This window comes from Triturus cristatus, chromosome 1_2 (genome assembly GCF_964204655.1).
Source record: "Triturus cristatus chromosome 1_2, aTriCri1.1, whole genome shotgun sequence".
Classification (NCBI taxonomy): Eukaryota; Metazoa; Chordata; class Amphibia; order Caudata; family Salamandridae; genus Triturus; species Triturus cristatus.
The window spans coordinates 129940958-129955200 of NC_140580.1; the positions used below are offsets into that span (position 1 = coordinate 129940958).

Here is a 14243-nt window from a genome sequence, read left to right on the forward strand (position 1 = left end):
TCAAAGCCCTGTGTATTGATCATAGGGCTACTGCAACAAAAGCCTCCAGCTGTTACACTTTCTAGTTGCACCCTACTTTCCTGAAAGGGCTTTGAGGTTAGCTAACGCACATCTCATGACAGTACCAAAAATCCACAGAGCAATTTGGGGAGGCCACTCATTTGAATATCTGGCCCCCAAGTTATGGAACTCTTTGCCGTGCAAATATATAGTTTTCCTGAGCACCTTAGAATCAATAGTGTCCAGTAGTCCAATTATATCCACAGAACACAGTTGTTATTCTTTGTCTTTTATTGAGTCCCAAAACAATTCTTCACATAGAAGTAGCCAACACGTGTTTAATAGCCCTGGGCCGAGCTGGAGTAGTGCCTCTACGCGTAGCTCCACGGAGTTTGGAAAAATCTCCATAGAGCTACGAGTGTCTCCGCTCCCTTCCCACTCACTAATGCTTTAAAAAAGTATAACTAAGGCACTTACCTGTTTTTCTGCCACCTCCCGTGCCTCGCCGCTCTCCTTCCTGCTTCTCTCGCATCCTCGACGTCCTTCTTAAAAAAAAAACACGAAGTTGAAAGGCTTGCGCGTGCACATGCGCACCTGCAAGACGTACAACGTAGTGTTTTTTTTTAAGAAGGACGTCGAGAACACGAGAGGAGCAGAAAGGAGAGCGGCGAGGAATGGGAGACATGCAGGTAAGTGCCTTATTTATACCTTTTGAAAGCATTTGGGATGGGGGAGGGAGCGGCTAACTCTGCCACGGTGGCGGAGTTTTGCCTACCTCCACGTTCGCCACAGAGCGCGGAGTAAGCAAATCTCCACAAACTCCGCTGGCAGGGCAGAGTAACCCACCCAGGGTTAGTGTTTAATCGTTATGGCATTTGCCACTCACTTCCTCACTTCCTCAGAGCCTCACGCAACACATTAAATAATCTAGTATCTCTCTCAACAGTAACCAGAAAAACATTCAGAAATATCCTCTAGAATTCCAGAGATTGGCAATTAAACACTGCCAAAAACGCTGTTGGACTGATAGGTGTGGGTGCCCTCTACTTTTCGCCTGATTGAACACTCTGAGACTACTTCCCTAAAAACAATTTTATCTAAGATTGGATGTCTTGGGACTCGGAGTACTTCAAGGTAAGTCTCTATAATATTCACATTTATGCTTCACCACTTTCAAAGACAGCAGCTGCCATTGTCTGGGTATTAAAGGAAAAAAACACATACACAGTGTATAATTTAGCTATTAGATCTAGTTGGTAACTGTTACAGGTGACTATTCTGAACCAAACTACGTAGAAAACGTGTCATCTCCAAAATGTACATACTCAAAAACATGCCACCATAGAAATGCTATATTTAACTGATGCTCAGTTCCATTTGAAAAGCAGTTTGGTTGAAGTTAGGTGTCTCTGAACTGTACGAGGTCTGTTTTCCAGGTAATACTTAGAGTAATGCCCCATAGACTGTTGCTTTAAGCACAACTTGTGCCAAAAGATTCGGAGGTTGTTTGTAAATTATTACATCCTTCTCTTGGTTCTTTTTACGCACTAGACTATTGTCAACTCAACTTGGTGGGTGCATTTACGAATAGTATTTGGTTCCAGCTGTTCGAATACTACTCATGCTGGCAACATGGCATAGCCATTCAGTGAGGTTGAATGTCTCCTTTCTGTGGAAGGGCTTTACCATGAGCAATAGAGAGTGTCAGTGTATTTGCTGTGCTCTGTACCTTCACGGCGCTTTTTCTCCACTATACTATACCAATTGTATTCCTTCTTTCACAGAGCGTTGCCTTACGCCCTGAGTTGTTACCAGGAGCGGCAGGCGCAGTCCCGATTCAATACGGGTAAGATTTTGTATATAGCTGTCCGATGTAGCCGTGACATGTGGGCTATAGACTTGTGTGTAGTTCACTGCCTGGTTGACAATTCTTTTCATGTGTGTTTTTGCTTTTTGTCATTCGATACAGGTACTTACCTTCTTGACCGGTAGGATTTTAAAGTTTAGAATCAACTCTGAGGCACAAGGTTGGTCGTATCGTTCCACTTGACTTATTTTGACACTTTTTTCATGTTAGTGTTTTAAGCACTAGTTCATAGTTGCAGTAGTTTTCTGTTTGGTCCTGAAGAAAGCCATGATCACTATTTCCTGATCCTCATTGGCTGAAACATGTAGACCTTTTTCTGGTTTATTGTTAGCGCGTTCGTAAATTTGCTCAGATCGCGCTATTATTCTGCTTTTAATATTGTCACTGGGAAATTTCCATTAAATAGTTTTCTTTTCCAGTAGTCATTTTCACATCACTTCGGTTTACACTGCACAACATGGTCTCACCTAACTTAGGCTATCTTCATCGATCTTTAGGAGATCCATTTCCATTAGCGTAGATTAAAAACATCCGCGAGCTCCTCCCGTAGATTCAGCTTGGGAGTAGTAGCTCCTTAACCATACTAGGTTTGGTTAAGAGGAGATCCCACATGATGAAGCATGCCACCACGGTGGGTGATGGGATTACGTCCTCTGTTTGAGGACTCTTTTGGCCAGGTAGTAGTTTAAGTATCATCCAGGTTCTATATTCTCCACTATATGGTCTTTGTTTTTTCTTTGTTTTTTTCTTACCCCTGGACTTCTGAGTTTATACATTACAAGTAGGGGGACTCGTCCAGGCTGGTTGTGTGTTTCCCTCAGACTCCATCGTTTAACTGGTTGTTATAAAAGTCTCTGAACTGTAAGCACGGTTGGAAATAGTATCCTATTATGTTCATTGAATGCAAAGTTTGACATACACACGAACAAATTCGTCATGATTTTCTTCTAAAGGTGGATTAATGACACACCAGCATTAGACTTTTATCCAAAGTTAAAACAAAAGCAGCTGCCCTTGGTTGTCTGTTACCAAACAGAAGCCTGGAATCCTTTGTCTGAGCAGAACACACACATTGCCTCCTTGTCCGTCTTTATTGTCGCAGTCCTTACACTTTAATGTCCTGACCCCACCACACTGTTTTTATCATAAAAGAAAAAAGCTGTAATTTGTATACAAAGCAAACAGGTTTGGGGCCTTTGAAGAGGTGGATTGACTTTCGACTCGATCTGATCCCACTCCTAGACAGGAGTTAGGGGGGACCAATAGAGAGCCTAATCCGAAAATCACTGGGTTGCCATCCATAAATATTGCTGGTGTGACTGAAGATGCATCAGGGGAGTCCCATCATGAATCTTACCAGGGACCCCAAGGCTCCGTTGGTGCTACCTTAGATGTATTCAACAATCAAGCCCCTATCACTTCTGAACTTATAATCACATCTATGGCCAGGAATAGATCCCTAGCGGAAGTGGGAGTACCAGACCCCGAGATCGAGCCAGAGATCACACAAACCCCAAACCCCTCTGGTCCTACTGTACATGATGCCACCTCGAATTTGGGCTTCAAATTGAGGGTGCTGACGTGGAACATTGCCGGTATCAACAACAAACTCCAAAATCCTGAATGGATACAATTTGTACAAAACCATGATGTGTGTATGTTCCAGGAGACCTGGGCTAGAGAGGACACTGTCATGAGGGGCTTTGCAACTTTTAATGTGCTAGCAACTATGGGAGGTAGAGGTAGACCATTGGAAGGGTTAGGCACGTGGGTTGCTACACATCTGAACTGTACTGAACAGCTGAACACCTCATCGGATGATATCCAGTGTACCATCCTCACTTTCAATGCTAGGATTAAAATTGCATTTATTAACATCTATTCCCGCCCGGTAACCTTTGCACAGGAATCCCAGGCCATAGACATGCTTACCACATTCATCGAGCTAGTTCCCCCGAATACTAGGATGGTGATAGGAGGTGATTTTAATTGTCAATTTGAGCCTCTAGTCCTTCCTTCTGACTCTTCATTCACTGCCGAGGATTCCCTTTGGTTAATCCCTGAACCGTGAATTCCTCCGGTAAGAGCTTGAACCCCCTTGGTATCACAGATCAATGCAGTAACACTAACTCATGCACTGAGGGTATGCAACGGTCGTACTAAGTTAGAACAACCAGGAAAACCTACTTTTAATAGACCGGGGCAATCATCTTTATTGGACTATATTCTAGTGGAAGCAAGCATATGGCATTGGGTAGTCGACTTTGTTGTCTGGCCAAGACACAACAGCGACCATAATGCTTTGGTACTCGACCTTGAGCTTCCGGAACTTCATAGTTCCCCAATCACTCGCCCCTCCTCTGGTACCAACTTATCTTTAGACAATAACAGAAGGAGAATTAGGTGGGAAACCCTGAAGCAGTCACCAGGCAAGGCTGCTGCCCTGTATTCCCTAATTATTCCACCTTTATTGGCAATGGAGAAGGCTGCCCAGACCCTTAATTCTCCTAATACAATAGCTCAACTTATGGTTATCCATGTGGATTTGACCACTAGCCTGACCAACATCTCTAATCCCCTGATGCCCTCTAAAGGCAAGAGGACCCCTAAATCCACTTGGTTTAACAATTCCTGCCGAATGGCAAAGGGTGCCCTCATTGACGACATAAAATCCAAAGATAGATCTCTGATAAAAACTAGGAGGGCCTTATATATTGATAGTTTAAAGTTAGCCAAAAAGGATTGGGAGTCTGAAAGATGGGATGCGATCAAACAGGCTCTCACTAATAGAGATATGAGGGCATTTTAGACCATGGTTCATACAGTTAGTTTCTCAGCGAACTCACCTATTGAGCCGACCATCGAGTTTTTAGAACTGACACTCAGCCCCCGATTGTTTTTGCTGTGTCCTGTTTCCTTAACTCTATGTGGCATAGGCGCCGCAGGTTTTTAAACTCGCCCCGCACATGCTAAATGTCCCTTTTCTATTTCCTACTGTTTTGATCTTATTAATTCATGAAATCATTGTTTTAACCTCTTTTTAAATTTTAACTGCTATGAAATTTGATCAATCCACTGTATTTGGCTATATTCTGTAATGTTTAGTGATGTTTTTATTGCCCAAACTCAGTGATGTATGTATTTTATCTTTTGCTTTTATGGTCTATAATGATCGAAATAAAGCTTGGAAATGGAATGGAATGGCATACAAAGCCCCAACTTCGTTCTGCCCAATCTCGGAAGTAAAAGCATCGCTCATTTCCCAGCATGAGGCCTGATGTAATGGTCCATTTCCGGATAGATATCTGCCATTAACTCCCTTGCTGAACATGTAGAATAACTCTTAGCAGTCTAGCAGGCCCAGTATTTCCCCAGTCTGGGACTGTCTCTGATTACCAGATATTTTATGGCTGAGGTCTTGTGTATTCTTGGGGACTTCATGGCTTCATTGCTATAGAAAGTGGCGAAAAAGGAAGCACTTATGTTCCTAGCTTGGATGGTGTGCTGACATTTCATCATGTAAGCTAGAAAGTCCTGTACTGAGCACAGTGAGGGAGGGGCTAACGCTCTCCAGAGCCGGAAGGGGTTAGCAGTTTCAATGTTCGCAAGTGTATGGGCATCAAAGTTGTTAGAGAACCTGAAGTTTCCTCAATTTCAGATCTCTCTTCTCTTCTCAAAAGTTTATTTTCTAAAAGAACAGTGATTCACACTCCTGTTCTCTTCTTGATCTGTGTTTGTTCCTGCGTTTATTTCAAAGAACCCATTCGATACTCGGGATTCTGTTGATTTAAACTATTTGATTACAAGCCAATATAGTTCCAGTTTTTGAGGTCAAAAATTGGTTTATTTTAGTTAGCTCCTCTCTAAAATTGCCTTTGCTTCCATATAAGCCAATGGGGAAAATACATTCTCCTACTTTATTATACAACATCTCCCACTTCCCAGTCTGAAAACATTGGCATGTATGGATTTGACTCCTATTTCTATGTTGATGACAACCATGGACAAACGTGCTCCTCCCTCACCCCACAGCCTGTTGTGTTTCCTTTTATTAGGACAGCTACAGGATTTCCAATTTAGAAGGAAGTGGGACCACGCATTTCTGTAATTAATTCAAACAAAAAATGTGTTTTTGTTTCTCACCATTTCATGGGGCAAGCAGTGTTTTTAAATCCTGCTCTACTCACGGCCCCACTTCTTTTTTCATGTGCTATGCCTGGGGAGACATATGCAGCACCCCACAGGTGGGCCACTCAGGGACTGGTTCTAGGGTTCCACAAACTATTGGAGTACGCACATGCGCATGTCCCTTCTAGGTAGGCTATGGACTGTTTTTTTAGTAGCCAAGTATCGTTGAAAATAAGACTTCATTGCTAGGCAGCCAGTATAAATAGGAAGTATCAGCTGGGGCACTTTCTGTAAAGATAGAGTAGTCTCATGGCATGAGAAGTACACAGAAGCTCCGTGATGTGGAGGAATTGGAGGAGGGTGATATCCCCAAGATTTCCAGGGCAGATCTAAGCAAATGAGAAAAGAGGCTCTGCATGCAGAAGTGAGGGAACCTAATACCAAAAGACAGAAATTTGAGCTGGATGATGACGAGGACAGTTCGCCTCAAAGGAAATATATTCAAGGCAAAGCTTTGCAGAGCATGTTAATCCAAATCCGAGATGCATTGAGATTTGAGCAAAAGACCCAGGATAAAGAAGGGTTTTATACGCAGTACATTGGTGCTACTCTTGATGACTTACAAGCTGCATGAGGTAATCACAGATATTATTTTTAAGTAGTGGACGGATATTGACAAGCAATGAATTACAAGTTTTAAAACAAATAATAAAAAGGACCTCATTGAGCAATTCCAAGAAAAAATCCCACATGTGGTCAATTCAATTTTGTGATCAATGGCATTTTCCTCATTCTTATCATTAGAGGAAGATACATTTTCATACATAGTAAACCAAAAGGTTGAGTATGCTCTGAAACGGCCATATGCAGCTGCTAATTTTGGTATATGGCGCATATGCCACCCAAGTACTGGTGAACGTCTTCCGGAGATTATATAATTGTATTCAGGAAAATGGGGCCACTATTTCTATTCTGGCTCAGGTGGAACTACTATCTCAGTTGTAGTCAGATGTGGCATTTGATAATCTGTGGGTGTCCTGCTGCTCAGTAGGACTGGCGGTGACAGGGTTAAGTGCTCTACGTATGCAGCCTTAGAAGCGAGATGGTGTTCAAAAGTCTCTGGTGCAAAAGTTGCTATTCACTTGGCTTAAACTCGTTGGGTTTGAACCTAATGATCTAATCCAAAGGTTAGCAGACGAGAAGAAAGTCCTAAAGCCTTTCAAGCTTTTTACAGGAAAAAAGTCCTATTTTCAAGAGCAAAACGTCCAGACACAACAGGACAATAAACGCCCCTTTTGTGGCCTCGACGGTGATCGGGGAAAGCGTTTGGAAACAAATCCCACCACAAATCCAGCACGTCAACATCAAGGAAATGACTATATGGAGGTGGATGTGAGACTGAAATTCTTTCTTGCTCAAAGGGCACAAATAGTGACAGACCAGTGGGTACTTTCAATAATTCAAGAGGGACATCGAATCCTTTTCAAACAATCTCCTCCAAGAGCCCAATTCAGACTAACTCCATGATCAGGAAAGATGTCAAACAGAGAAGATAGTTGTCAGCAGTAAAGAAAATTCTCAAAAAGAGTGGTAAATCCGGTACAGCATCAACAAGAAAGAGGAGGGTTTTATTTGATCCTTTTCCTGGTATGTAAAGGTCGTAGATCATTCTGTCCAATTTTGAACTTTAAGGCATTAAACAAGTTCATACTGGTAGAATCCTTTCGAACAGTGTATTTACAGGCTATAGTTCTGTTGTTGCACAAACATAACTACATGGTGATGTTAGACTAACTGGATGTCTGTTTGTCAAATCATGTTGGAAGTCAACCATTTCTCAAGTTTGCAGTGGAGAACAGGCCCCTCCAGTTCCAGGTACTGCCATTCGGGTTGTCCACATCACTGAGGAACTTTGGGGGGGGGGGGGGGGGCGTGTTGTTGCCACAGACCAACCATGCCAGTCAAATCTTCAGCTTCTACAGTCTCTCCCATGTGCATCTGCCAGATTTTGGTTGAAAATACAGGCACTGATGGCTGCTAAAATAGCTGTAGTGCCATGCACACATTTCAATCTGAAAGCACTTGTGAATTGCCTACTAAGTTGTTGGGTTCGATCTTCGAGCAACCACTAGGAGCAGATTCCAATAACTCCATAGGTTACACAGGAGCTGAATAGGTAGTTATACAGGGAACATCAAATGGAGGGGGTTCCCTTTCAGTATCCTTCGCCACTACAGTTAACGACGGATGCCAGTCTGTGGAGGTGCGGTGAAACACTTGCGGGATTGAAGTGCAAGAGACCATGGACCAGGAAGGACAGATTGCATTAGTCTAATTGGAGGGAACTTGCTGCAGTAGATAAAGTGGTACACAGTTTTCAGGCCCACTAGCAGGGGAGCAATATGGTAGTTCGTATGGACAATCAAGTAGCAACATGTTATCTCAACCCACAAGGGGAACAAAGAGCACGCAACTGAAAAGGTGCTTCAGAAAATTCAGGAGAGACTGTCTAAATAATTTTGATTCCACTCCTTTGGCCAAGACATCCTTGTTTTTCTCATTGATGAGCCTTTCCAGGGAAAGACTCTTTCATCTTCCAGAAGATCCATCTCCTCTTTAGTTGCCGATATTCTCTGAGTCAGATGCAACTTCTCAGGCTAACGGCTGGAAGTTTGAGAGGCTGACTTTGGAGGACCTTCAGTGCTCAAAACAGGTGGCTGATGACATTGGGTTTTCATGGAAACAGTTGTGTCCTCATACAAGAATCACCAGGCCCGATTCACAGAACTAACTTAAGACAAAATCCTAAACTTACTACCATTTTGGTATTCACAGATGGCACTTACTCATTTTGGTATTCACAGAAGGCACTTACTCATGAGTAAGTGCCTTCTATGAATACCAAAATGAGTAAGTGCAGAAAAAAAGTAGCTGGTTTGATGATGAATGTGAAAAATCTCTAAAAAACCTTCACACAGCTTTGAAGTGCAATCCCCGTAACCCACCTTTAATTAAGTCCTTGCGCCAAGTTTATAAGACAGCAAGGACCACTAGATTGAAAACCCTAAAGGAATAATGGTGGGAAAATCTGCAGAAGGCCGCTATATTAAAAAGCCCACAGATGTTTTGGTCACTGATTAACGCACCGTTCTTTTTGAAAGATCAGCAGCCATTGTCTACAGACACTCATGTTGATTAGGCGGAATGGGTGACCTACTTTGAAGGCTTATTGCTGATGAGACCTTATCCAACCAGACTTGCCCCGAAAGTTTAGGAGTGGCAGGGGGTGCTCTTAGTTTCAGACTAGAAGAAGTGAAGTATGCTTTAAATCAGTGTAAACGGGCAGTGTAAACGGGCAAAAGCACCAGGACGGGACGGAGTACCCATTGATCTGTTTCTGGAGAACCAAGATCTGTGGGCCCCGCTTTTAACAAATGTTTTTAATAAAATTGCCCAAACATCTGCCCCTCCATCGTGGAATACAACAGTAATTGTCCCTATTTCTAAGAAGCGAGATAGGTCAACTCCGAAGAACTATAGACCTATCTCACTGATAGATTCCACTGCTAAGTTAATGGGTCGTCTCCTTTTAAATAGGTTGGAGGATTGAGCCCTGGATAAGAATATTAGAATCCCTTGTCAGTTTGGTTTCAGAAGAGGGAAAGGCACAGTGGATCAGTGCCTGAATTTGAGCCTAATTATAGCGAAATATACTGTAGCTAAAAAAGGTCACCTCTATTTGGCCTTTATGGATCTGTCCGCAGCCTTTGACTGTGTGGCACAGTCTAGGCTGTGGCAGATCATGGGTGCAATGGGGATTCACCTGAATATTATTAACATCATCCGCGACTTATATTCAGGTGCTTCTGCCTGTGCCCGATATGGAAGGGGTGTACCAGATTGTACCAGACATTTTAAAATTATGAGAGGTGTTAGGCAGGGGTGCGTTCTTACCCCCTTCCTATTCGCACTTTACACCAATAATGTAGAAGCTGCTCTGATGGAATCCACTCCAGATGTCCCTTATATAAACTCCAAACCGATACCAATACTGCTTTATGCGGATGACGCTGTGCTTTTAGGACGTACTAGTAATGCACTGCGTCACTTAGTGTTGGATTATACGCAATACATGAACTCTCTGGATATGAAAGTTAACTTTTCCAAGTCCCTTATCCTTGTTGCTTGTCCAAAACTGCGGAAACAACCCCAAATTATTACTGAACGGTGAAAATTGGGAGTCGTTGACTCTTTTAATTATTTAGGGATCATGTTTGATAGACAAATTAACTGGCAAAACATGATTGTAAATAGAGCGATCCAGATGGAAAAGAATATTGGGGCTTTAATTAAGTTTATTAAAAAAACAGTCTAAAACCTTTAGCTGTAAAAAAAACAGTGTATGAAGCAAAGACAGTGTCTTCTGCCACTTATGGAGCAGCCGTCTGGGGAGTCAGAGAATGTACAAAACTCCAATTAAATTGAAGATAATTTTTTTAAAGGCTACTTTCATTGCCGAAGTCTTGCGCCAATTTTAAATGCCATATGGAAATGGCAGCCCCCTTACATTTCTGATAAAATATCTCTGGCGCCAATACTATTGTAGCATTCAATATGGCGAAAGGAGACTCTTACACTGACAAGAGATATCATAAATGATGTCTTGAAATTAGATGGGGTAAGCAATATAACCTGGTTACGATACGTTTAATTTACTTTAAAAGCTAATGGGCTACATCATCTTTTCTTAGACCCTATGAGTTGTTGTTCTATTTCTAAGAACGATCTGAAAGCCCAGCTATTATTTAATATGCAGACTGGAAGGGAGACTTTAAATGTCAAGCTGTCAACAGTTAAAACATATTTAACAGCACCGAGAATCTCACAAATGGAGAAAAAAAATCCATGTACCTAACTTTTTTTACTAACTTACAGCACAGGTATATCCTGGTGAGATTCCGTCTAAACTATATCCCTCTAATTTTGGGTAGTCCTGGTAATGTTTATGTTGCTGCCGATCTCCCATTTTGTACTTGTGATAACCAGTCAATACAGAATGATATGCATTTTTTGTTTTTTTGTAGACACTATCGGAATGAAAGGAAAAGGCTTATTATCCCCATTATGTGTATAATGAACTTTAAACAATGTTGTGTGGCCTTTTATTATTTGCAGTTATTGTCTGACCCCTTTACTTGTTTATCTGTGGCATCCTTCCTTTTAACTGCTCTAAAAAAGAGACGGTCAATTTGCGGATCTAATTAACTGTAATATGAATTTAATCTAGCTTGAATTTTAATTATAAATCTGTAATTTGTATCACTAATGTATTTTAAAACCTATTGTATTGTAATGATATGAAATGTTTTATTTTTGTATCTTTTTATATATGTAGTATACTTTTATGCCTTCATCATGTCGGCGAAATAAAGTTATTCTGACTGACTGACTGAGTAAGTGCCTTCTGTGAATACCAAAATGAGTAAGTGCCTTCTGTGAATACCAAAATGGTAGTAAATTTAGGATTATGTCTTAAGTTAGTTCTGTGAATCGGGCTCACCGGGTTTTTTCTTTTTCTAGACACTTTCTAAGTAAAACATTGAACCTGATAACAGTAGACCCTTATCAAATCCTAGACTTCTTGAGAGAAGGGGTCCTAAAAATCCTGCTCCTCCCACCTTGACAGTGCAATGGGCTGTGATTAAAGCATTCAGTGGGATTTCCGGTGAATTGTATGAAAATAACACCATTGGCTGCAAGGTTGCTAAAGAGATTTAGAATGAGGGAACCACTTTTGTATAGCTTCTCTCACGTGGGATTTGTCCATTGTTGCCAGGTAGTTACAAAAGGGGCCCTTTGAAGGTCTGGAATCTGCAACTATGATCTGGTATCGGCAAAAACTGTTTTTTTTATAGTGATAGCAATCACATCTGCTAGAATGCTTAGGGAATTTGAGGGCATATTATCAAGCACGGCGTTAAAATTATCGCCGCTTTAGCGGCAGAAAACTGCTGCTAAAGGGGCGATAACGGGCTTGATAATATGCCGCAGAGAATTCCAATAGAAGCCCATGTTGACACCAGAACATGGGCTTCTATGGGAATTCTCACGGGCATATTATCAAGCCCATTATCGCCGCTTTAGCGGCAGTTTTCTGCCGCTAAAGCGGCGATAATTTTAACGCCGTTTCTTGATAATATGCCCCTAAGTGCCCTCGTGACCTCATCGCTATTTAAAGATTTTGACAGACAAGGTGATCTAAAAACCAAACCCTACGTTTGTCCCTAAAGTAGCAAAGTTTAATTTACAACATGAAATAGCTCTTCCTGTTTTGTAATCTGAGGAACAATCACATTCTCCATCTAATTGGATTTCAGACGAGCATTAGAGTAGAGTTTCTTACTTTTTGCCTCTGTCATTGCGAAGTGTAATAAGGGGTAAAGATTGACCCTTCTGCGTTAGGCAGATGGGTGCGGCAAGAGACCTGTCAAGCTTGTAAGTCACTTGGAGAGACTCCTCCAGCACAAGTCCAAGGTTGCTCCACTAGTCCCGTCGCACTAGCTTGAGAAACCCAGAGATATCCCATCACCCCCTGCTTCAGAAAGGCAGGTTGGGCTAGGTCGATAGCAGTCAAATGTCAAGTTACTGAGTCTCTCTACTCCCTACCATAAGCACCTGATTGATAAGAAATCTCCGAGGGACTTTATATGGCAGTCTGCTACAAAGTACCATTTCCAATAAAATGGCTAAAATGTATTTAAAAAAAAAAAAAAAAAGCTTGCAGCCAGAGTTTTGACAACATTGCATGTCTTTTCTTTTATTTAAAAAAAAAAACATGCCCGGTATTAAATACACCTTGGTAGTGACATATGATGTTACACAAATCACGGAAAGGTAGCATTTTATAGCTCAGTTTAGTTAACAGGCATAACAGAGTGTAAGGCAGCATAACAAAAGGTCACATATGATATCCGCTGAAACATATTCACTATGTAATACTGTCTAATGTTGTAAAGCATCTTGTCGCACCATGTTCATGTTCTAAAATAAACAAATAAAGCAAATTCTAAGATGAAGTAGCATACTGAACTACCATCTAACACAGCAGATCCTGGTGTTAAAAAATGATGCCAGAGGTGTGCGAGGATGGATAGGAAAGTGAGGACATGGTGTGGTGATATAAAGCTGAGTGACTGCTAGAGAAATGCATATTTTTTAAAGAAGAAATATTTTCTACTGAATACTACCATACATATTTTCTGTACATACCGGTTATCCGGCTCACGCCAGCTCTTCTTTTCCCAGCCTCCCCAGCTGCATGTGATCCAAGACTATGGCCGATGATATGCACCTTGGAAGGTGAGTACCCCAAATTGTTCTGTTGGTAAACACAGAAATGTTTTTACAGAAAGATTACGGCAACACATCTAGTTAGAAACGTCTAGCATACAGGATTATTCTTTGGTATTATTTCTTTGTGACTTTTCCAGCAATACAACAATATAGCACACACAAAAATAACTACTGAGGGGAAAAGGGAAGATTAACGAGGGGAAATAAGAGGGAACACTTTGGAAAGCATTACACATTTTACAAATGTAAGTGCAAAATTGTTTTAACTGGATAACACATCTATATATATCTTCTGACAATCATATAACCATAAAATACTAGTCAAAATAAAATAATAAGTATCTAATCCCTCGTCCTAGGCTCTTTCATACATGGACGAATGATTCAAGTTCAATATCCAGTTTTCTACTTTAGGCAATTGTCGGTCCTTCCTAATATGAAAAATGGTCCTAGTAGCCCAGATTAGTGGTTGCATCGAAAACTACTTCTGATTGCAAGAAAGGCTTTTCTTAGAGATTGAAGAGTGTCAGTTTAACACACTATTTAATCTCTGAGTCCAGTGTTAGATTTATCCTTTCAAACATCTCAGACTTAATCCCACTAACGCTTCTGCATCCCACATAAGGTTTGAAGGACTGGCAACTGAACACCTGCAGGCTTTACATTTGCTAGATGTCAGATCAAGATCATGCATCTGAGTTAGACTCCAGTACTGTGTGACCATCAGTCTTGCCATTTGAGGCAACCCTGAGGGTTCCCCTACCTCTTAATGGGACAAGGAACTGTGAAGATGGTAGGCAGGGCATCTGTTAATTTTTGTTACATGACCTGCATCCACCAACCTTTTTAGAAAAAAAATTATTTATGATTTTGAAGAGACAGCCGAAAATATACA

The 14243-nt window shown here is 41.4% G+C and overlaps 1 protein-coding gene across 1 annotated transcript in view; it reads right to left on the bottom strand.

The window, feature by feature from the left end:
* The window catches only part of LOC146866948 (pancreatic triacylglycerol lipase-like), a 187753-nt gene that overhangs the window by 72100 nt on the left and 101410 nt on the right, over positions 1 to 14243 (bottom strand). Inside the window, exon 6 of the mRNA XM_085603272.1 lies at positions 13265 to 13373. Coding sequence (XP_085459398.1) covers positions 13265 to 13373 — 109 coding nt within the window. The remainder of the gene's footprint in view (positions 1 to 13264; positions 13374 to 14243) is intronic.